At 48.2% G+C, this 18,721-nt stretch overlaps 1 protein-coding gene across 1 annotated transcript in view; it reads left to right on the plus strand.

Moving 5' to 3' along the window:
- LAS1L (LAS1 like ribosome biogenesis factor) overlaps positions 1 to 18,721 on the plus strand; it is a 402,245-nt gene that overhangs the window by 248,488 nt on the left and 135,036 nt on the right. Inside the window, exon 11 of the mRNA XM_086918369.1 lies at positions 15,132 to 15,481. Coding sequence (XP_086774495.1) covers positions 15,132 to 15,481 — 350 coding nt within the window. The remainder of the gene's footprint in view (positions 1 to 15,131; positions 15,482 to 18,721) is intronic.

Genomic DNA, 18,721 nt, shown 5'->3' on the forward strand with positions numbered 1-18,721 from the left:
TGCACCATTTCATTCCAGAGTCATCTTTTACAGTATCTAGTCCTATGCATCAGGCAGGCTAAATATATACGGAGGGTAAAATGTTACTGCAGACTGGAAAAAAACACTGGCATGTAATGGTGTGCGAACTGGAATTACATGGACACAGAGACCTGGACCCAGGAAAAGAGACCACTCCTCTGTTATTAAATTACCTTATTGTTTGAAAATCACGCCTAGCCTTCCTTTCAGGTAGCAGCCAGTGGTTTTTGTTTTGAGCTGTTTTTCTTTATAAGACCAATTCAGAGCTGGTCTTTTCTGTGTTGTTATATTCTGTATTTTAGGTGTGGTTTGACAAAACAGCTTCAACTTTTGTTACTAGTTCTTTTAAAAAAATATAGTGTGTGCCTTGTCTTCGCAGAGAGGAGTAATCCTCTCTTACCTTGTAGTATTGGCTGTTTGATGTATCATTCTGCTTGCAGGAAGTGATCCCATTGGAATGCATGAGTGACTATTCTTAAAATCTATCATCACACTATTTGCCACATTCAGTTCTTTATTTAGTATAAACATTCTATATAGAAAGCAATGCTTTTGCTACCTTTCCCAGCATTGGCAAAGCCAACAGGTGCAGTTTTCTTCTTCTAGTACAGATTACCTGTGGCAATGGTATTATCGCCGGAATTAAGACATATACAGTTGGTGTTAGAATTACCACTGTACTGTAAATTTACACCATCTGGTGGTAGTTTCTCATTTTGAAATGTTGGCAACTGTGTACACATACTGGAACCGCACTTGGATGTGGAGTGCCATGTAGAGGTGCGCACAATAGTTTGTTCCCATTAAATGACAGACAGCACCCAACAGCACATACTACACAGAACACCAAGCATACATAAACACAAGTTCAGTTATTCCAAAGACATAGTAACCCATGAATAAAAGGCCCAGAATCTAAATAAAAAATAGGACTTGCACAGCCAGTCACCAGTTGATCTGGAAAACGTTGCCTGGATCTGGGAAGCTTTGCCACCACGTATTTCATATAGTTGATGTCACTGTACTCACAGATGTACCAACCACAATCCTAAACAATCACAACCTTCAACATAACTTATTAGCCAGACCAACTGACACACACCAAAAACAGCTCTAAGACATTATATCTTTGGATCTCACTGAGCCCACAAGTGATCTTCACATTTCATAAAATATTATTTGATGTCCAAGACAACATGTAGGACAGTAAACCAATATCCAGCCTATACCTCACAGCTAGAGTGATCTAAGAGGATACTGTGTTCCCAAGTAAGACACCATAGTTTAAGTTCCCTCAAACACATATTTCAAGGACGGCACTATCCAAACCAATCTTTTAGGTGACACGTACTTAGACAGGTAAAGATTTCCGGCTTCACACACCTAACAGCATGACTTCCATACACATACAAGTTCTATCAGTCACTTCCACTTTATTGATAATCCTATGCATTAGGAAACAGACTGTGGTCTGTAATGGAATCCTTGAGACTGGAACTGAAAGTTCTGCAAGGCCATACTTATGGCAGTATAGCTCTATATAAATCTCTGCCAAAATAACATACCATTTTACCATTGGCTGTAATTATTACCCTTCCTTCAATGGGCCCTTACATGCGGTAAAGTGACCTGTCCCTGTGGTAATCGTGGCAGTCAATCCATGTTACACTTTTTATTATTCTTTTGTAACTTCTACCAAATATATAGTAAACAGCTGTTGATTCCCTTTTTAGGTCGAGCGACCTATCTCAATGAGCATGCGCATTGAGCTGGAGCTCTATATATAGGGGCTTAAATAAGCTTTACCTAGACTGGCGATTGACTGGCTATTTGGTGCTGTGCCCGTGCGCTTTTAGCGTGCACATCATCAAATCGCCAGTCAATCACCAGCAGCACTCCTCCCACACCTTTGAAGTGAAGCTTAGCTTCACTTCAAAGGCCCCGGCTGCTTCACACCCTCATGCCACTCTCCCCGCTCCACCCCCTCCTGCTGTGTCGCATTTCTCCTCCCCCACTTTCACTTTGACGGCCGCAGGCCGTCTCTCGTGGTTCTCCTTGTTTTCTTTTTAACTCTCCCAAGCGCATGCTCTTTCTGCCTTTCATAGCTATCTGCCTTTCGTAGCTGTCACTCGTCTCTTGTATTCTCTCTCACACTCTCAAACACACACACATTTACTCTTAGCTTTCATGACACTCTCTGCTGCTCTCCTTCTTTTACGCTTTCTCTTTCATTCACTCTTTCCGCAGCCTATCTGTCTCCACGGCTGTCTCAGTTTCTCTCTCATATTTTGCCCCTCTCTCTCTCGCTCTGTTTTTCTCTCTCAAACACACACACATACACGCTCAGAAAGATGCTTGTAATCACACGTTTAACTGCAGCCCGGACAACGAAAAACATCTGAGTGTGGCTAGACTACGTAAACTTTGTACCTCAAACACACACACATTTACTCTTAGCCTCCGTGGCACTCTCGTCCTCCCTTTTGTACGCACATTTTTTGCTGTCAGCTTCCACGACTCTCTCTGCTGTTCCCTTCTTTAACTCTTTCTCTTTCATTCACTCTTTACGCATCCTTTTTTTTTAATTCTCCCAAGTGCACGCTCTATCTGCCTTTCATAGCTATCACTCGTCCCTTGTATTCTCTCACTCGCACGCTCAAACACACACACATTTACTCTTAGCCTCCGTGGCACTCTCGTTCTCCCTTTTGCATGCACATTTTTTTCTCTCAGCTTTCATGACTCTCTCTGCTGTTCCCCTTCTTTTACTCTTTCTCTTTCAGTCACTCTTTCCGCAGCCTATCTGTCTCCATGACTGTCTCTGTTTCTCTCTCATATTATGCCCCTCTCTCTCGTTCGCTGTTTTTCTCTCTCAAACACACACGTACACGCTCAGAAAGATGCTTGTAAGCACACGTGTAACTGCAGCCTGGACAACGAAAAACTTCTGAGTGTGGCCAGACTATGCAAACTTTGTACAAGTGCAGTGAATTTTGCCTGAGCTTTTTTTGCACCGACCTTCTAAGTGCAAATATAATATTTTCACAGATGGATGGCTGCACAAAACGGGCTTTTGCAGCAATCGGTGCAAATGTGTTTGCATTCCACATCCACCAACACCACCACATCCACCAACACCACCACATCCACCGCCACATCCACCGCCACATCCACCACACCCACCACCACTACATCAACCATCCCATCCACCACCACCGCATCCACCACCACTGCATCCACCACCACCACCACTGCATCCACCACCACCACCGCATCCACCATCACCACATCCACCACATCCACCACCACCTCCACCACCACATCCACCACCACATCCACCATCACCTCCACATCCACCATAACATCCACTTCCACCACCACCGCATCCACCACCACCGCATCCACCACCACCACATCCACCACCACATCCACCGCCACCACATCCACCACCACCACATCCGCCACCACATCCGCCACCACATCCGCCACCACATCCGCCACCACATCCACCACCACATCCACCACCACATCCACCACAACATCCACCACAACATCCACCACCACATCCAACACATCCACCACCACATCCAACACATCCACCACCACCACCGCATCCACCACCACCGCATCCACCACCGCATCCACCACCACCACCGCATCCACCACCACCACCGCATCCACCACCTCATACACCACCGCATCCACCACCACATCCACCACCACATCCACCACCACATCCACCACCATCACTTTCACCACCACATCCACCACCACATCCACCACCACTTTCACCACATCCACCACCACCACATCCACCACCTCCACCACATCCACCACCACCACCACCACATCCACCACCACATCCACCACATCCACCACCACATCCACCACATCCACCACCACATCCACCACATCCACCACCACCACCACATCCACCCCCAGATCCACCACCATCACCAATACATCCACCATCACCACCACCACCACATCCACCACCACATTCACCACCGCCATATCCCCCAGATCCACCACCACCACATCTATATGTGTGTGTGTGGCTCTGCGTGTGTGTAGGCGCAAATGCAATGTTCTTGGATATTCGTCACAATAAAATACACTGAACATAATCTTCACAAAAATTATTTACAAACGTTTAAGCTATTGCCGTTATAAATTACAATAACTTTTATTTAAGTATTAATTATTTCCAAAATTAAAAGCCATTGTTATTTGTGATATCAATACATCTAAGTCACGTAAATACAACACACATTGCATTACAAATGCTATAGGTGTCACATTTGCGAAAGTTAAAACTATTGACATTGTAACTGACAAAGCTATTAATTTTGCTATTTTCAAAACCAACACATAAATAAAAAAAAGTGTCATTTACAATACCAATCGCTCAAACTTTCCTAATGCGAGACCTATTGCATTTCCAATGCTTGTTTCATGGTGTAAACGGAACAAAAGCAAATACAGCAATAGAACATGTGCAACAGATACCTTTCAGTAGCAAACGTTCGAATACAGATACAAATCATTAGCCTGTGTTCAAAATATACATCTTGAGCGGTCACCATAACAGCAAAACCCATCATCTGATATGGCACTTGCACCAGCGTAAACGTGTTAGTACATGCTCCAAGGTGAACAAGCATTTACAATGCAATGGTTTCGCCTTTGGAAAAGTTTGAGCTATTGGCATTGTAAATGACAAAATTTGTATTTATGTGTTGGTTTTGAAAACAGATAAATAAATGGCATTGTCATTTACATTGCCATTAGCTTTATCTCTCGCAAATGTGAGACCTATTGTACCCTACGGACGAGCTCAGCAGGCAGCAATTACTACCACATACACACACCCAGAGCCACACACACACACACACCCAGAGCCACACACACACACACCCAGAGCCACACACACACACCCAGAGCCACACACACACACACACCCAGAGCCACACACACCCAGAGCCACACACACACACACACCCAGAGCCACACACACACACACCCAGAGCCACACACACACACACACCCAGAGCCACACACACACACCCCCAGAGCCACACACACCCAGAGCCACACACACCCAGAGCCACACACACACCCAGAGCCACACACACCCATAGCCACACACACCCACCCAGAGCCACACACACACCCAGAGCCACACACACACACCCAGAGCCACACACACACACACACACCCACAGACACACACACACCCAGAGCACCACACACACATACCCAGAGCCACACACACCCACCCAGAGCCACACACACCCACCCAGAGCCACCCACACCCACCCAACCGGTGATAAATGTTGTCATTTCTTTCTACCAGCCTGCTTTGCTGACAAGCGCATAAGCGCACAATGCAAAGCACACCTCACCCACCCTGCGTTAAGAAGCTACTTTAAATTCCCCTGGTGACAGGTGTTTTTATCACTACCGACGACCTAGCAGTAAAATGACATCAGTCAGGAAAGTCCCCACCGGCCCACGAAAAGAGGAACGCCCCGCCCTTCGCCTCCCAGGTGTAGCATCTTAGGGTGGAACAAAACATGCCCTTTCTCTTTGTCATGTCGCTGTAAAGCGAACAGCTCTCTCCCAGTGCTTTAAATGAGAATATAGAAGTGCGGGTACTCCCACTATCAGGGTGCCTGCTTCAAACTGAGAAGTGCCTGTACTCTCCCATATAAAGAGTTGAAAATCTCCTGCTAAAGGATGTTCAAGTGACATTCCTTTCAAATGAAAGAAGTACAGGTGCCTGCCCATTTAAAGCAATGCTCTCGCCCCACGTGGATGAAGCAGTACACCCTCTTCTTGTGTGGCACGTCATTGTAACGCAGTCTACCCCTTTCTGTCCATGTTTTTATTTGTAGCGTAATAGATGAAGCATTCCGAGACGAGAGGTGTCTTCATTTGAGTGGACTGAACTAAATTGACTAACACGAGTACTGATGATAGGGATGTGAAGAATGGAAAGCGCGAATCTAAAATAAACATTTCAGGGGAGATACTGTGGTGCCAGAGTTGCCGAATTTGGAGCTAGGGAACCGAGTTCGAGTCCCGGCATCAGATCAACATCCTGTGATTCTGAGCAGATCACTTAATGTCCCAGAGTTTACAAAAAATGTATGGGCTGTAACTGGTTCTCATGTAAAGCGATCCAATACCTTCGTGGAGTTCGCGCCATTTAAACTGAAAAAAACGTAACGTTGCATTACGCCACATCTACTACCTATGTGAAAAAAAAACCCAAGATGCCCCGGGAATGTGAGGCCACCCACCCAACGTAAGTGACCAGACCCTTACTAGACACTTGCACCTTGATAATAACCACAGTCCTTCGTTCATACTCGCCCCAACCCTGCCTCCCCCACTGTGCAATCTAGACCCCCGTGCTGCACGCCACCGACCCCCTCCACATACATAGCACCTCACTCACCCCCGGTAGGAGGCCGCTCGGTGTCAGCAGCACGTGCAGAAGGGTCCGGGCTGGGTGCTGCATGGGGTCTGCCCGGGGCTTTTCTACTCGGCCCTCTGAGCGAACAGCTGTTCCCCCACCCTCCTGGCGAGCAGGGCACGGAGAGCCCCCGCCCACACCCTCTAACACCCCGTCCTACAGCTCCGGGAGTCTCTGACCGCCCACACTGCCACTTGTTATCTGCTGACCAGGCCCCCAGAGAGCACTTCCAGGCGTGGTGCCCTGGGGGTTTCTGCAGTCGCGTGGGGGTCGAAAGGGCCCATGAGCACGCTGTGGTTTTAAGGTGCTCAGAGGCACTGGGTTTTTGTGGCCGTTTGGAGATCGAAGCCCCTTTATTGATAATAAAAATAAAGCCCCCAGAGCCCGCTGTGGGGCTCCGGGGATTGTGCGGCATGATCTGCTGGGTGATGGCTCGCGGACCCGATGTTTTTAAAAATGAAGACTCCCGGAGTGTGCTGTGCTACCTGCGGAGCTCCGTGGGGGTAATGTGAGGCTCCCTTTTTTACATTGAAGCCCCCCCCAGAGCCTGCTTACCCATGGCTGTGCTCTGGGGGGCAGACCATGGCATTTCCACGGATCCCATGTGGATCCCGATGGCGGCGGCTGCAGGGGACCAGGGAGCTCCTTCGTCGTGACTGCGAGTTCAGGACCTTTCGTGATGTCACTGGGGATTCAATAATTTTAAAACCAAGCCACACAGGCCTTACTGAACCGCCACCCGCATCCTACCGGTCCCTGCCACTCCACATCTGACCCGAGCTCCAGAAACAATCACTTTCACCGTCACTGGTGCCGAGACAGGGACAGCGGGAGGGGGGGGAACAGACACGGACAGCGCGAGCCAGAAGCAAACATTAAACTAACTCGGCTGCAAGGCCACAGATACTGGAAATACTGCAGGTTTTGGCTTGGAGCGGTAGGGCTTACCGGAAGACAGAGCTAAAATAATACAGCTAGAGAAACACGGGGTGTTCTGGGAAGACACAACGGTACACGGAGAAGCCACGATAAAATGATCAAAACATGATGTCCCAAAAAAAAGAACCGCCCACCGCCGCATGACGTGGGCAAAATCCTAAAATTCTCGGGAACGCCCACGAATCTGCTCAGGCATTGACGGACAGATCTCTGTTCCAATGGCTAGCCTCCATTTATGGAGCTAGCCAATGGAACAGAGGGGCGGGACAACACACACATACTGTAGACATAAGATTTCGCCTGCGCTAAAAACTGCGCAGTGCGCAGCTTTCGACAGGCGAAACCTAAAAACTACTACCACACTTGTGCACTGGACGTAAGTAGCCCAGAGCATTTTCATATATTTTCTGTCTGTTTTATGGCCATGTTATGTTAAATCATTTGTAAAGCGCACTTACACCAAGAGGTTTCATGGCGCTATGGACGGGATGCAACAGTAGGATGGTAACAGACGCCATGCTCTTTCATAAGGCACCATTTTGTCTTTAGTGTTTACCTCCTATTCTTCGACATTCACTCCTGCCAGGAGTTGGTGGCAATGAAAGTAATCCATAGACAGACTTGTACTTGAGCCGCTAGTCGTCTCAAGTTCACTAATGCCATAAATCTATTGCGATTTCCCTTATGCTGCCATGCTAAATAAAAAACAAAAAAACGCACCAAAATAGATTATGCAGATGAGGCATTTCATTATTGGCCTTTGCTCAAAATATGAAGCACTAAACAGAACAAAATAGCGGAAGACCATGTGCTCATAGGATGCATTGCTGTAGAAACTTATTGCTGCATGGTCAGTGTACAAACACTAATCAGCAGTTGGATAGAGATAACCATAAGCTCCTGGGCATAAGCGGACGAATAGAATTGGAAGCACCATTCACTGCATGCTTGATGATGTGATACCATATTTCAGTCCCTGTGCTTCCAGCAGAAGTAAATATACCAACAGAATGTATGCAGTAGAAGTAGCTATAACAGAGACAGCTCATCAGCAGGTGCTCTGTGGATCGTTACTGAACATTGGACTATGCTCTGCGTATGTGACTTGGGCAGATCGGGTTAGGCTGGAATAGGAGTAGACTGCATGTTTAGCATAAGAAACCTCTTGCTGCATGGTCTGAGGAGAAATATTATTCAGCAGAGCATCCGCAGATTAAACAACGAGCGCCTGAGCATAGCTGAGCTCTTACACCTTTAGACACTAACTACCACATGTTCAGTATGATCATTATCTGTCTCCTGTGCATGGGCATCCATTTGTGCCTCGGTAACAATAGTAACTCTACATAGGCAGAACCCAACAGCTTATCCACCAATTAAAAGCCTTCTTAGAGGAGATACAGCAACCACCAGTGCATGCTTAAAAATAATTTGGACATGAGCAGCACCTTGGCATTTCCAAATAATTTTAATCTGTCTTTTGGGCATTCTCTTTAATGGGTTTTCCTTATATGATTAGTATGTGACTTCTGTTCATGCTCCTTCACTCCTGGCATGAATCAGTGGCAAGGAAAAATAACTCCTTAGACGAATTTATACAACTTGATACACTAATTGTTCCATATTCTCTGATGCCAAAATTCTATTGCTACCCCTAGTCACTTTTTGACTGTCTTTTTTCGACTTTTTCGAAAAGACTATTGAGACTGGTCCCATAGTTTGGCAGGGATGTCCATGAGGAAGGCTGGAATAAAGCCCTACGGCGCCTTTCACCAAAAGATGTCGGTGATAGAACCGCACCTTGTCTATCTCTGGTGCCTCGAGTGACACTACGACGCCAAGACCAGCATTTATTGTCATGCCATGCACCCCAAGACCTTGAGGGACTGATCCCTCAAACTCCTTGCCACTCAATGTGTGATGCTGTGACGGTCTCAATCCTGGTCGAGAGGAAGGTCCCAGAATCAGTTGCAGAGCCATTGATTTTTGTCAAAGTCATCCCACAAAAAGAAGAGGAAGAAGTCGAAGAGGTCTTCGACTTCGCCCTGTCCTTCGAAGTCATCCAACGAGACGCAGGAGCGTCGATGCCTGGCTCAGAGGTTGAGCATGCTCCTAAGCCGTCTCCTCGCCTCTGCGATTTCCAGGAGCCGGAGCGATTTCCAACTATGAGGCTATGCACCTCATATTTGGGAGGGCCCATCCCCGCCGGAGTGCCTTTGGGCCCATGGGTTTGGTAAGGGGCGCTACTGGTTCACCGCCGGCAGGTTTGCTCTTGGCCCCAGTCAGGCCCCTTGGATCCACAGATGGATCCGGACTGGTGCCGATTTTCCCCGACGCCGGTCCCACAGTCGGCACCCTCCGGCAGCACCATTCCCATTCTTATCCTCGACACAGAGCTGCAAGACGCGGACTGGAACCATTCCCTCCAGGCCAGAACCTGAGCCATGTTCGTATGGGCTAGAACTTGGGGAAGATTGATAGGGAACACAAGACCCTGAAGAATACCAGCCCTTGACCTGAATATAGACTGGTGTGAGGAATTATTGGATGCTACCTCCCAGGATGCTGGTTTAGTCTATCCTCCTACTTTGGCTACTGAGATTGGTGCCACATTTGCTGTGGTGATGAGGGCAACAGGCGAGGTCCTGGACCTTCAGTGGCCCTCCTTGGCTGAAACAACTAACGTCTTGATGGAGGAGCTTCAACCCAGAGTCATCCCTTTAGAAACTATTTTCCACCATTAATGAAGCCCTTATGGAAGTCTTTCTCAATGCATGGTCCAAGACTTGCATAGGGGCTCCTGTGGACAGGACAATCGCCTGCCACCATTGCTCCACCCCAGGGGAACCCAACTTCCTCACCCTACCCCAAAGAGCTTGGTGGCTCAAGCCTTCTCAACAAGAGTCAATTCTGGCACATTCCCTACAGCCCCACCAGATAGGGAATCCAAAAGGCTGGAACATTGGGTAAGGAAATGTTTTCTTCCGCCAGCCTGGCACTGCGATCTGAGAACACTGCATGCCCTTTGGGCCTTTATTCCTATTCCCTTAAGGATTCGGTTGTATCTGTGCTGTCCATTGTACCGGGGGAGGCCCAGGCCATACTCTCCCAAGCTATGGCTTTCGGGAGAGAAACCGCAAAGTTCACAATCGGATGTGTGTTGGACACGACCGACTCACTAGGCAGAACTCAGTGGCCTTCTGGTGCCACGCCTGGCTGAGGGCAACTGGCTTTTAAGGGGTTGTCCAAGCTTCGCTAATGGACATGCCCTTCAATGGCTGTAGTGTCTTGAGAGACAAGGCAGACTCTGCACTGGAGCGCTCCAAGGACAGCAGAGCTATGGCAAGGTCCATGGGCCTTTCCATGATCCCCTGTCAACCGCAGTCCGCCTTTCACTTCTTTCGTTGCCACATAAAGGTCTTTCAGCCACGTCTGTACCTTCCCATCCACCATGACCTGCAAGTTTCCCAGCCCCTGCGTGACCAAGGACGCGGCAATCACAGATCACATGAGTCAGGCAGGCAGAGGTCAGCCCAGCCAGCCTGAGTGCAGCCGCAGCCTCCAACTCCCTTTCTTTTACCCTTCGGCCATCTTGAGCTACTAGTTGGCGGCCGGATGCACCATCACCTGCACCACTGGAGGTCAATAACATCAGACTGCTGTGTTCTTCAGATTGCCTAAAGGGCCTACTCCGTCCCCTTCGTGACTACCCTGACACCCATGCCACCCCCTTATTTATTTAGTATTGTATTTACTTAGAAAGTTTTATATAGCGCAAACATTGCCCATGCTGGCATCAGTGCGCTTTACAAGTGAACAAAGGGCAGAGACTGAGTAAAACAGATACAAATGGATACAAACGTACATGCATAAAAACAGTAAATACAACAAGCATCAAAAACAGAGATGGCCAACAGTCGTCATGCAAGTAACGGATGCTAGCACTTACCACAGGTTGACGAGAGGACCAGCTCTCTTGGCCAAGGGAGCCTTGGATAGGGTGCCAGCATCTGAAGTAGGTTGTGTTTGCTATTCCTGCTACTTTCTGGTGCCCAAGAAGGACAGTGGTCTTCGTTGTATCCTAGACCTACACCCTCTCAGTTTCTTCCTGAAAAAGGAACAATTCAAAATACTCACCCAATTCCTGTCTTCTCTGGAGTTGGGAGACTGGATGGTGACTTTGAACTTGCAGGATGCTTATTTCCACATCCTTGTCCTGCCTGCCCACAGATATTATTTCTCATTCACAGTAAATCCTAAGCATTTTCAGTTTGTAGTACTACCCTTTGGCGTTACCAGTGCCACTCGGCTGCTCACCTAAATGATGGCAGTGGATGTAGCTCATCTGCAGAGATCAGGGATGCCAGTTCCACGATCTCAATGACTGGCTGTTGAAGGCAGGCTCGTCCCAGGCAGTCGTCTCCCACCCCAGACCACAGCAAACTTTCTGCATTAGCTGGGGTACACTATCAACGTGCCGAAATCACACCTGACCCCTTCTCAGACGCTCCCTTTCATCTGAGCTGTTCTGGACACAGTGCAGTTTTGGGTTTATCTTCCCGAACAGCGAGTCCGGGATAATTAGGCTATTATTCTGATGGTACTGATGTTTCAGCTTCTATTCTGGGTGTTAGTGAGACTGACTCTGAGGCTGCTGGGCCTCATGCATCCTGCTTGTGACACATGCCCACTGGCATATGCGGGCTCTGCAGTAGGACCTGAAGTTCCAGTGAACACAGCATCAGGGGAATCTCTCCGACATGGTCCAGATCTCTGAGGGCACTACAGTGGTGATTAATGAACCGTGATTCCATCCGCGGCAGGCCCCCTCTGTCTTCCCAAATCAGATCTGACAGTAGTGACAGATGTGTCACTCCAGGGCTTGGGCAGCCATATGGGAGAGGTGGAGATCATAGGCCTCTGGTCTCTGGTGGAATCCGGACTCTGATCAACCTGTTTGAGCTCCGAGCAATCTGACTGGAATTAAAAGCTTTTCTGTACTCCATCAAGAGAAGACAAGTGCAGGTGTTCACCGACAACACCACAGCCATGTGTTACTGCAACAAACAAGGCTAGGTGGGACATTGATCCTTTGTCAAGAGGCCCCATCTCAGGACATGGCTGAAACCTCCGGTCATTTCCCTGGCGGGCAATATTGGACACCAGAGCGGACAAACTCAGCCAAAGATACCTAGTGGATCAGGAATGGTGTCTCCATCTGGAGGATGGTGCAAGGTCTCTTTCAGCAATGGGAATGGCCTTGGTTGGATCTGTTCGCCATCGCCGAGAAGGCTCAATGTCAGCAGTTGTGTGCGCTGTAGTTTCCAAGGCGTCTCTCTCTCGAAGACGCTTTTCATCTCGAGTGGATCTAAGGCCTCCTGTACGCCTTTCTCCCCATACCACTCAGAGTTCTCAAGAAGATCATGAACAACTGTGCACAAGTCATCCTTGTTGAGCTTGGCCATCGGCCCTCCAGTCAGGCAGCCCCTGCTGGAGGATATACTGTTGCAGCAACAGGGGAGGGTTCTTCACCCAAACCAGTCCATGCTTTGCCTTCATGCGTGGAGATTGACGTCTACAATTAATAGCTTAAGAACTTCCGCCCGACGTCTGTCCCTCCACCAAGATGGTATGCACCGGCTATTGGAATAAATGTGTGGGATGGGGTGCTGGGAAACCGATTGCTCCCTTATCTGCTCCCCTTTCCCAGGTTCTTTTGTTTATTCTTACCTTGCCAAGCGGGGCTCTGCATTGGACACTTTGATGGACATTTATCTGGCATCTCTACCTTTCTGCGGGTGCCAGATGAGACCTCTCTCCAAGTCCCCTATTTTTAATAGATTCCTTAAAGGTCTATAACATGTTTCCCCCAACTCCCTTTGTTATGCCTCAATTGGACCTTAACTTGGTTCTTACTTTCTTAATGTTCACTCCCTTTGAGCCGCTTCATACTTGTCCTTTTAGGCTCCTCACCATCTGGTCCTGTTGGGCTCCTCACCATCTGCCCGAGTGTCAGTAAGCTGTGGGCACTGTTCTCTCAGAGCTCCCCACCGCCCTACAACTCCTTTTTCCCCAGACAAATTGATCCTTTGAACTAGAGCATCCTTGTTGCCGAAGGTAGTCTGCCCATTCCATGTAGGCCAGTCCATCACTTTGCCTACCTTTTATGCTCCGCCTCATCCCTCTCAAGAACAGGAGAGACCCCACCAGCTAGACCCAAAAAGAGTGTTATTGATTTACCTTGACTTCATAAAGCCATTCTGGTTGGATGATCAACTCTTCATGGAGTATATCTGGGCCAAGAAAGGGTAGGCTGTGTAGAAACGGACCATCTCCCGATGGGTCGTGCTCTGCATTAAAATCAGCTACGCACTGGCAGTAAGCCCCTCCCTGAGGGGTGGCTTGCTCATTCCAGCAGAGCCAAGGCGGCGAACACCGCATTAGCCCACGGACGTCCGGTGCCATGCAGCAACGTGGGCATATCTGCACAAGTCTACCAAGCACAACTGCCTGGGCAGTCCGGTCCATAGGAATGGGTACTCTGCCTGTTTTGTCCTGCAGGACTTTTCAGTGTGAAATTGTTCTGTATATAACTCGCCAATACAGTTATGGTAACTGGCTGATTTTACTGTCACGAATTCCCTTCCATCACAATATCCTCACCTGATCACAAACCACCCCCCCCCCCCCCTCCCACCCCCCTGGGGCACTGTACAACATTTTAAAATTATTGATCAGTTGTCTGTATATTCAGTATACTTAGTCCCATTGTGAATAAAACAATGTGGATGCATTCATTGTCTGTGTAAATAATTTTTGAATTGTTCACATTATATCACACTCACGCTGGGACCCCTTCCTCTCAGTACAAATATGGAACTAGGCAATTCTCTCCAAGTACAAATAGCCACTGGTCAAGTGATCACAGCACGAGTAGTGCAAGAAATCAGTGCAACTTGTTTAAAGAAGAAACGCTACCCCCCAATGTGTGCTAACAGATAAACATATACACTGCGCACAAATACCCGTAAGCGTATTCAGATAATTTCAGTCTGTCTTATTGGTATGCTCCTTCTGATACCATCTTTTTGTGGTCAGTGTCTACCTCCTGTTCATGCTCTTTTAACCCTTGCATAAATCGGCGACCAGGAAGGCACACTATAGGCAAACTGGGCCAACTTTTTTATCAATAAAATGCCTGGAGACTTGTGAAGAAGAAATACATGCTTGGAAGAGAAGCAGAGCAAGCTCAGATCATACATTAATACATAGGCAGTATTAGCATTTCGAGAGATATTCAATAGAAATGTTGCTCCAGTGAAAAATATCAAAACGAGATTGCTGTATGTGTAAAATACATTTATTACATGGACAAGTGAACGTGTGATGATTGAGTGCACTTTTCAAATGTAAAAGTGTTTTTGTGCGTTGAAATGCAAGTACTCTATGGTAAGTGGAACAGCCAGTACAATGAAGTGTGAGACCTATTCTAATGGGCTGGCCAACGCTCACTGTGTGTAAATGAATACTACCACTGTGTAGTAGTAATACTACACATGGAGAGGACCAAATGGTGCATATGTTAATTACTTGTGTAGTATAGCAAAACTCTTTGTGAAACATGTATCCGAAGAGTGTATTTAGAATGCATGAAAAAGCAAATTCTGATTACAATATGTATTGTTTCTAGGATACTGACGGACATGAAGCCCAAGTTGCCTTTGGATACGCAAGAGAAGCTTATGTACCTTTGTTCTATCTACGCCCAAAGTGGAGAGTGCTTCTCCAGCTCCGAGGCACTGGCAGAGTATAGAGAGCAACCTATTTATACAGTTGAGAGTTTACAGTGGAAAACAAGGCAGGATACCTGTGCCAAAGGTCGAAGCCCAAAGACTGTAAATTTTGATCTAAGCGTAACTCTGGAAGACGAGACAATGGAAGAACAGACTAATACAGAGGAATATCTTCAAAGGTTTAGAGCTGAAGAGATTGATGAGAAAAGAGCAGCCTTGCAAGGTTCTGCATGGACAGTTGATGCAGGTAAGAGTCAGGTGTTATTAAAATTCAATCTCCTCTTTCTCGTTATTGAATATATTTTATTATATCTACGCATAAGCCTGTATGACCTAGGCATGCCACTAAAAATTAATTTATTAATTCAAATAATGTTCTAAAGTTTTACGTTTTACCCTAATTGTATAATGCTGCTGGAATTGATTGCTCTTATGTTTTAATAGGTACTCTGGTTGAAATACATAGCTGAGATGCAGTTGTTTCTTTTGTAGACCACTTGTACCTAGCTGCTCTCAAATGAAGCTATTATCCATATAGAAGGGCAAGATCCTCCAAGCTCTTGAACACCTCAGGTTCACACTCCTGGGTCTCCTGGTAGTGCTACAAGATCCTTTTGTAGGCCATGGCATCATCAACTCCAAACAATATTAGGCGAAATGGAAAAGTTTCTGTATTTTACGCTACTTGTGGCCAACTTTCAGTGACTCCTCTGCCTCATCAAGTGCTTCCTTATCCCCTACGTCTAGATGAGCAGTGCTTGAAAAAAGCTCCCTCATGGTTTAGATGGCAGCAGGCTCTTTAACGTGATCATTGCTATTCTCCCAATTATAACAAGGATTCTCTAGGGACTGTTCATGGCTCACCTACAATTGCCCCAAGTCAGGTGGAAATGAATTGCAGTTTTATTGCAGATGTGGAAAACCCCTTTCAAACGTATTCACAGGGAAGAACTTGAAAATCTCTAATGGATATTTGCTGTGCTGCAGGTGCTCACTTCTGCCACAACAGCTAGTGAGTTCAGCTCTAAGGTACCCTTGGACTTTCACATCAACGTGCTCTGGTCTTGTTACAGCAGCAGACAAATCTCCTCATTCCCTAGATTTTTTGAGGCGCCTCAAGTTCTATATCAAGATACCAGAGAAGTTTAGGAAGACAGATCTCTCTTTCAGAGTATCATGCAATAATTGTGCTCTCTTGAACAAATTAATTGCAAGATGAAAAGCCGCTTCCATCATCTTTCACTGTAAAAGCTAATCTATCCAAATAGAGCAATATTTTAGTTCCTTCAAGTGTCACTGATGCTTAGTATAGCACGCGTGGTGTGATAGCCACAAAAATGTCCTGTTTTTTTATGCAGTCGGTGCTCCCTTACACATATCCAGAGCTTGGCAAGTGTACTTCTAGGGACAAGTGTCACGCTGCACGGTGTTTGGCATTATCCTGCCGCCCGACTTTGTCTAAGGGACTTGGTCTAAGGGAGCGCCTTTGCCAGACCACACATATGCTTAAGGTTACTACCACATACAATGACACCAGTTGGTCTATATAGAATGTTCAATGCCTTGAAGAAGTCATGTGCCTAAGGGCGAAACTCGTTGGCTGTTTGTCTTTAAGGAATGAACTAATAAAGAAGAGAAAACTAGATCTTTGTACAACTGCTTCGTTGAACATTTACTATTTACATGAATTTGATCTTTTTTGAAAGTGGTGCAGCTCTGATATAGTTTTTTTTCATTTTGTTGCCTCTGGCACTAGGGAAGTGCTCTTGGACAGGGGGTACTTTTGGAGACTTGCACACGATTGCTTTGTATTGCCTGACTCTAATTGGTGACTTTATGTGATACGTGCCTTATTGGTTGCATCTGAAAGAAACAGGTTTGTATTAGATTCCTTACCTTTGAATAGCCCCAGGCGTCAGACTAGATCTGGAAACTTTTGCGTAGCAGTACCCTTGCGCGTCAGTAGGCGTCGTCTGCGGCTCCGCGTCAGTCGTCGGCATTGTTGGCGCCGGGATGACGTCGTCAGAGTACTTAGACGCCGCCCTCGCGCGCTGACGTCGATTCTTCTTTTTTCCGCGCCAGCAAACGTCGATCCGGAAAAAGTGGTACCCTTAGTCAATTTTTGACTAAACTTTTTTGATCCTTTTGATCCTTTTTCGAAGTCTTCATGACTCCAACGGTGCCGGTAGGGATGCCTGGGTTCAAACCCTGCGCCGACTGCGACCGACTGATGTCGGTTACCGACCCCCATCACTGGTGCCTTCACTGTCTGGGCCTCGACCACGACGACAAGGCCTGTCCCGACTGCCAGGCCCTGCCACCCAAAGCTCGACGGGAGCAGTCCCGCAAGCGGCTCGAGCTCCGGCAGTCGGGCCGGCGCCGTTCGAGGTCCCGGTCCGCGATGAGGTCGAGGGACCGGTCGCGGGGTCGGAGCCATCATAGCTCCGGGAGTCGTCATCGGTCTTCATGCTCGAAGTCCTCAGGTAAAAGGGGCACAAGAAGTCGAGGAGACGTCATCGCTCTTCCGACTCCCCCCGTCCCTCGGGCGATGCGCCTGGGGGTTCGGTTGACACCGCCAACGCGGCTCAGTCGGAGTCGCGGGCGTCGGGGCCTGCTTCATACCCGCCGGTCCCTGGGCAGCACGCGACGCCGGAGGAGATAGAGCGCTTCCTCATGGCCATGAGGTCGCTCACTCCTCAGTCTGATTCCGCGGCGCATTCGGGCCCAGCGGACCCGACTGGGGGTCCTAGCGGGTCGGGCTCTTCGGCCCGACGCCGTTGGGTGCTTCGGCCCCGGCGTCGCAGGCGACTTCAGTCCCGGCACCGCAGGCCCCCGCTGGATCCGGTTCCGGATCAGTCCCCCATGCCTCCCTCGATTCGGTTCGGCGCCGCTGGGCGTCGCTCTCGACGCCACTTGGAGATTTCTACTTCAATGAACTGACCCCATCCTTTGACCCTGAATTTCAGGATATGGGTGACGAGGAGTATTGGGAGGGGCCTGAGGACCCTCTGGCACAATAGTGTCAGTCTCAACAGGACTGGGCAGGTGAGCTAGGGGATGCCAGTGGTCTGGACACCTCTCCAGACACTGGCTACGGATGAGGGGCTGCCTATAGTGTGGTGCTGACGAGGGCGATCAAGGCCTTTGGCCTTGTACTCCCCGTCGCGGCCGTGAGGACTACCCTCCTCACTGAGGTCCTTTAACCGCAGGCAAGCTCGGCTGAGCCTCTGCTGCCGTTTAATGAGGCCTTGTAGGACGTTCTTCTGGGCACTTGGTCCAAGCCCGCTACAGGTCAGCCTGTAGATAGTAACGTGGCCAGACGCCACCGCCCGGCTCCGGGCGACCTTTGCTTCCTGTCCACCCACCCCACCCCGAGAGCCTGGTCATCTAGGCCTCTAACTCCCAGACCACATTCCCGACAGCTCCCCCCGATCGGGAATCCAAGAGGTATGAGCAATACGGCAAGAAGGTATTCTCCCTGAGTTTG

Source organism: Lissotriton vulgaris, chromosome 4_1 (genome assembly GCF_964263255.1).
Source record: "Lissotriton vulgaris chromosome 4_1, aLisVul1.2, whole genome shotgun sequence".
NCBI lineage: Eukaryota > Metazoa > Chordata > Amphibia > Caudata > Salamandridae > Lissotriton > Lissotriton vulgaris.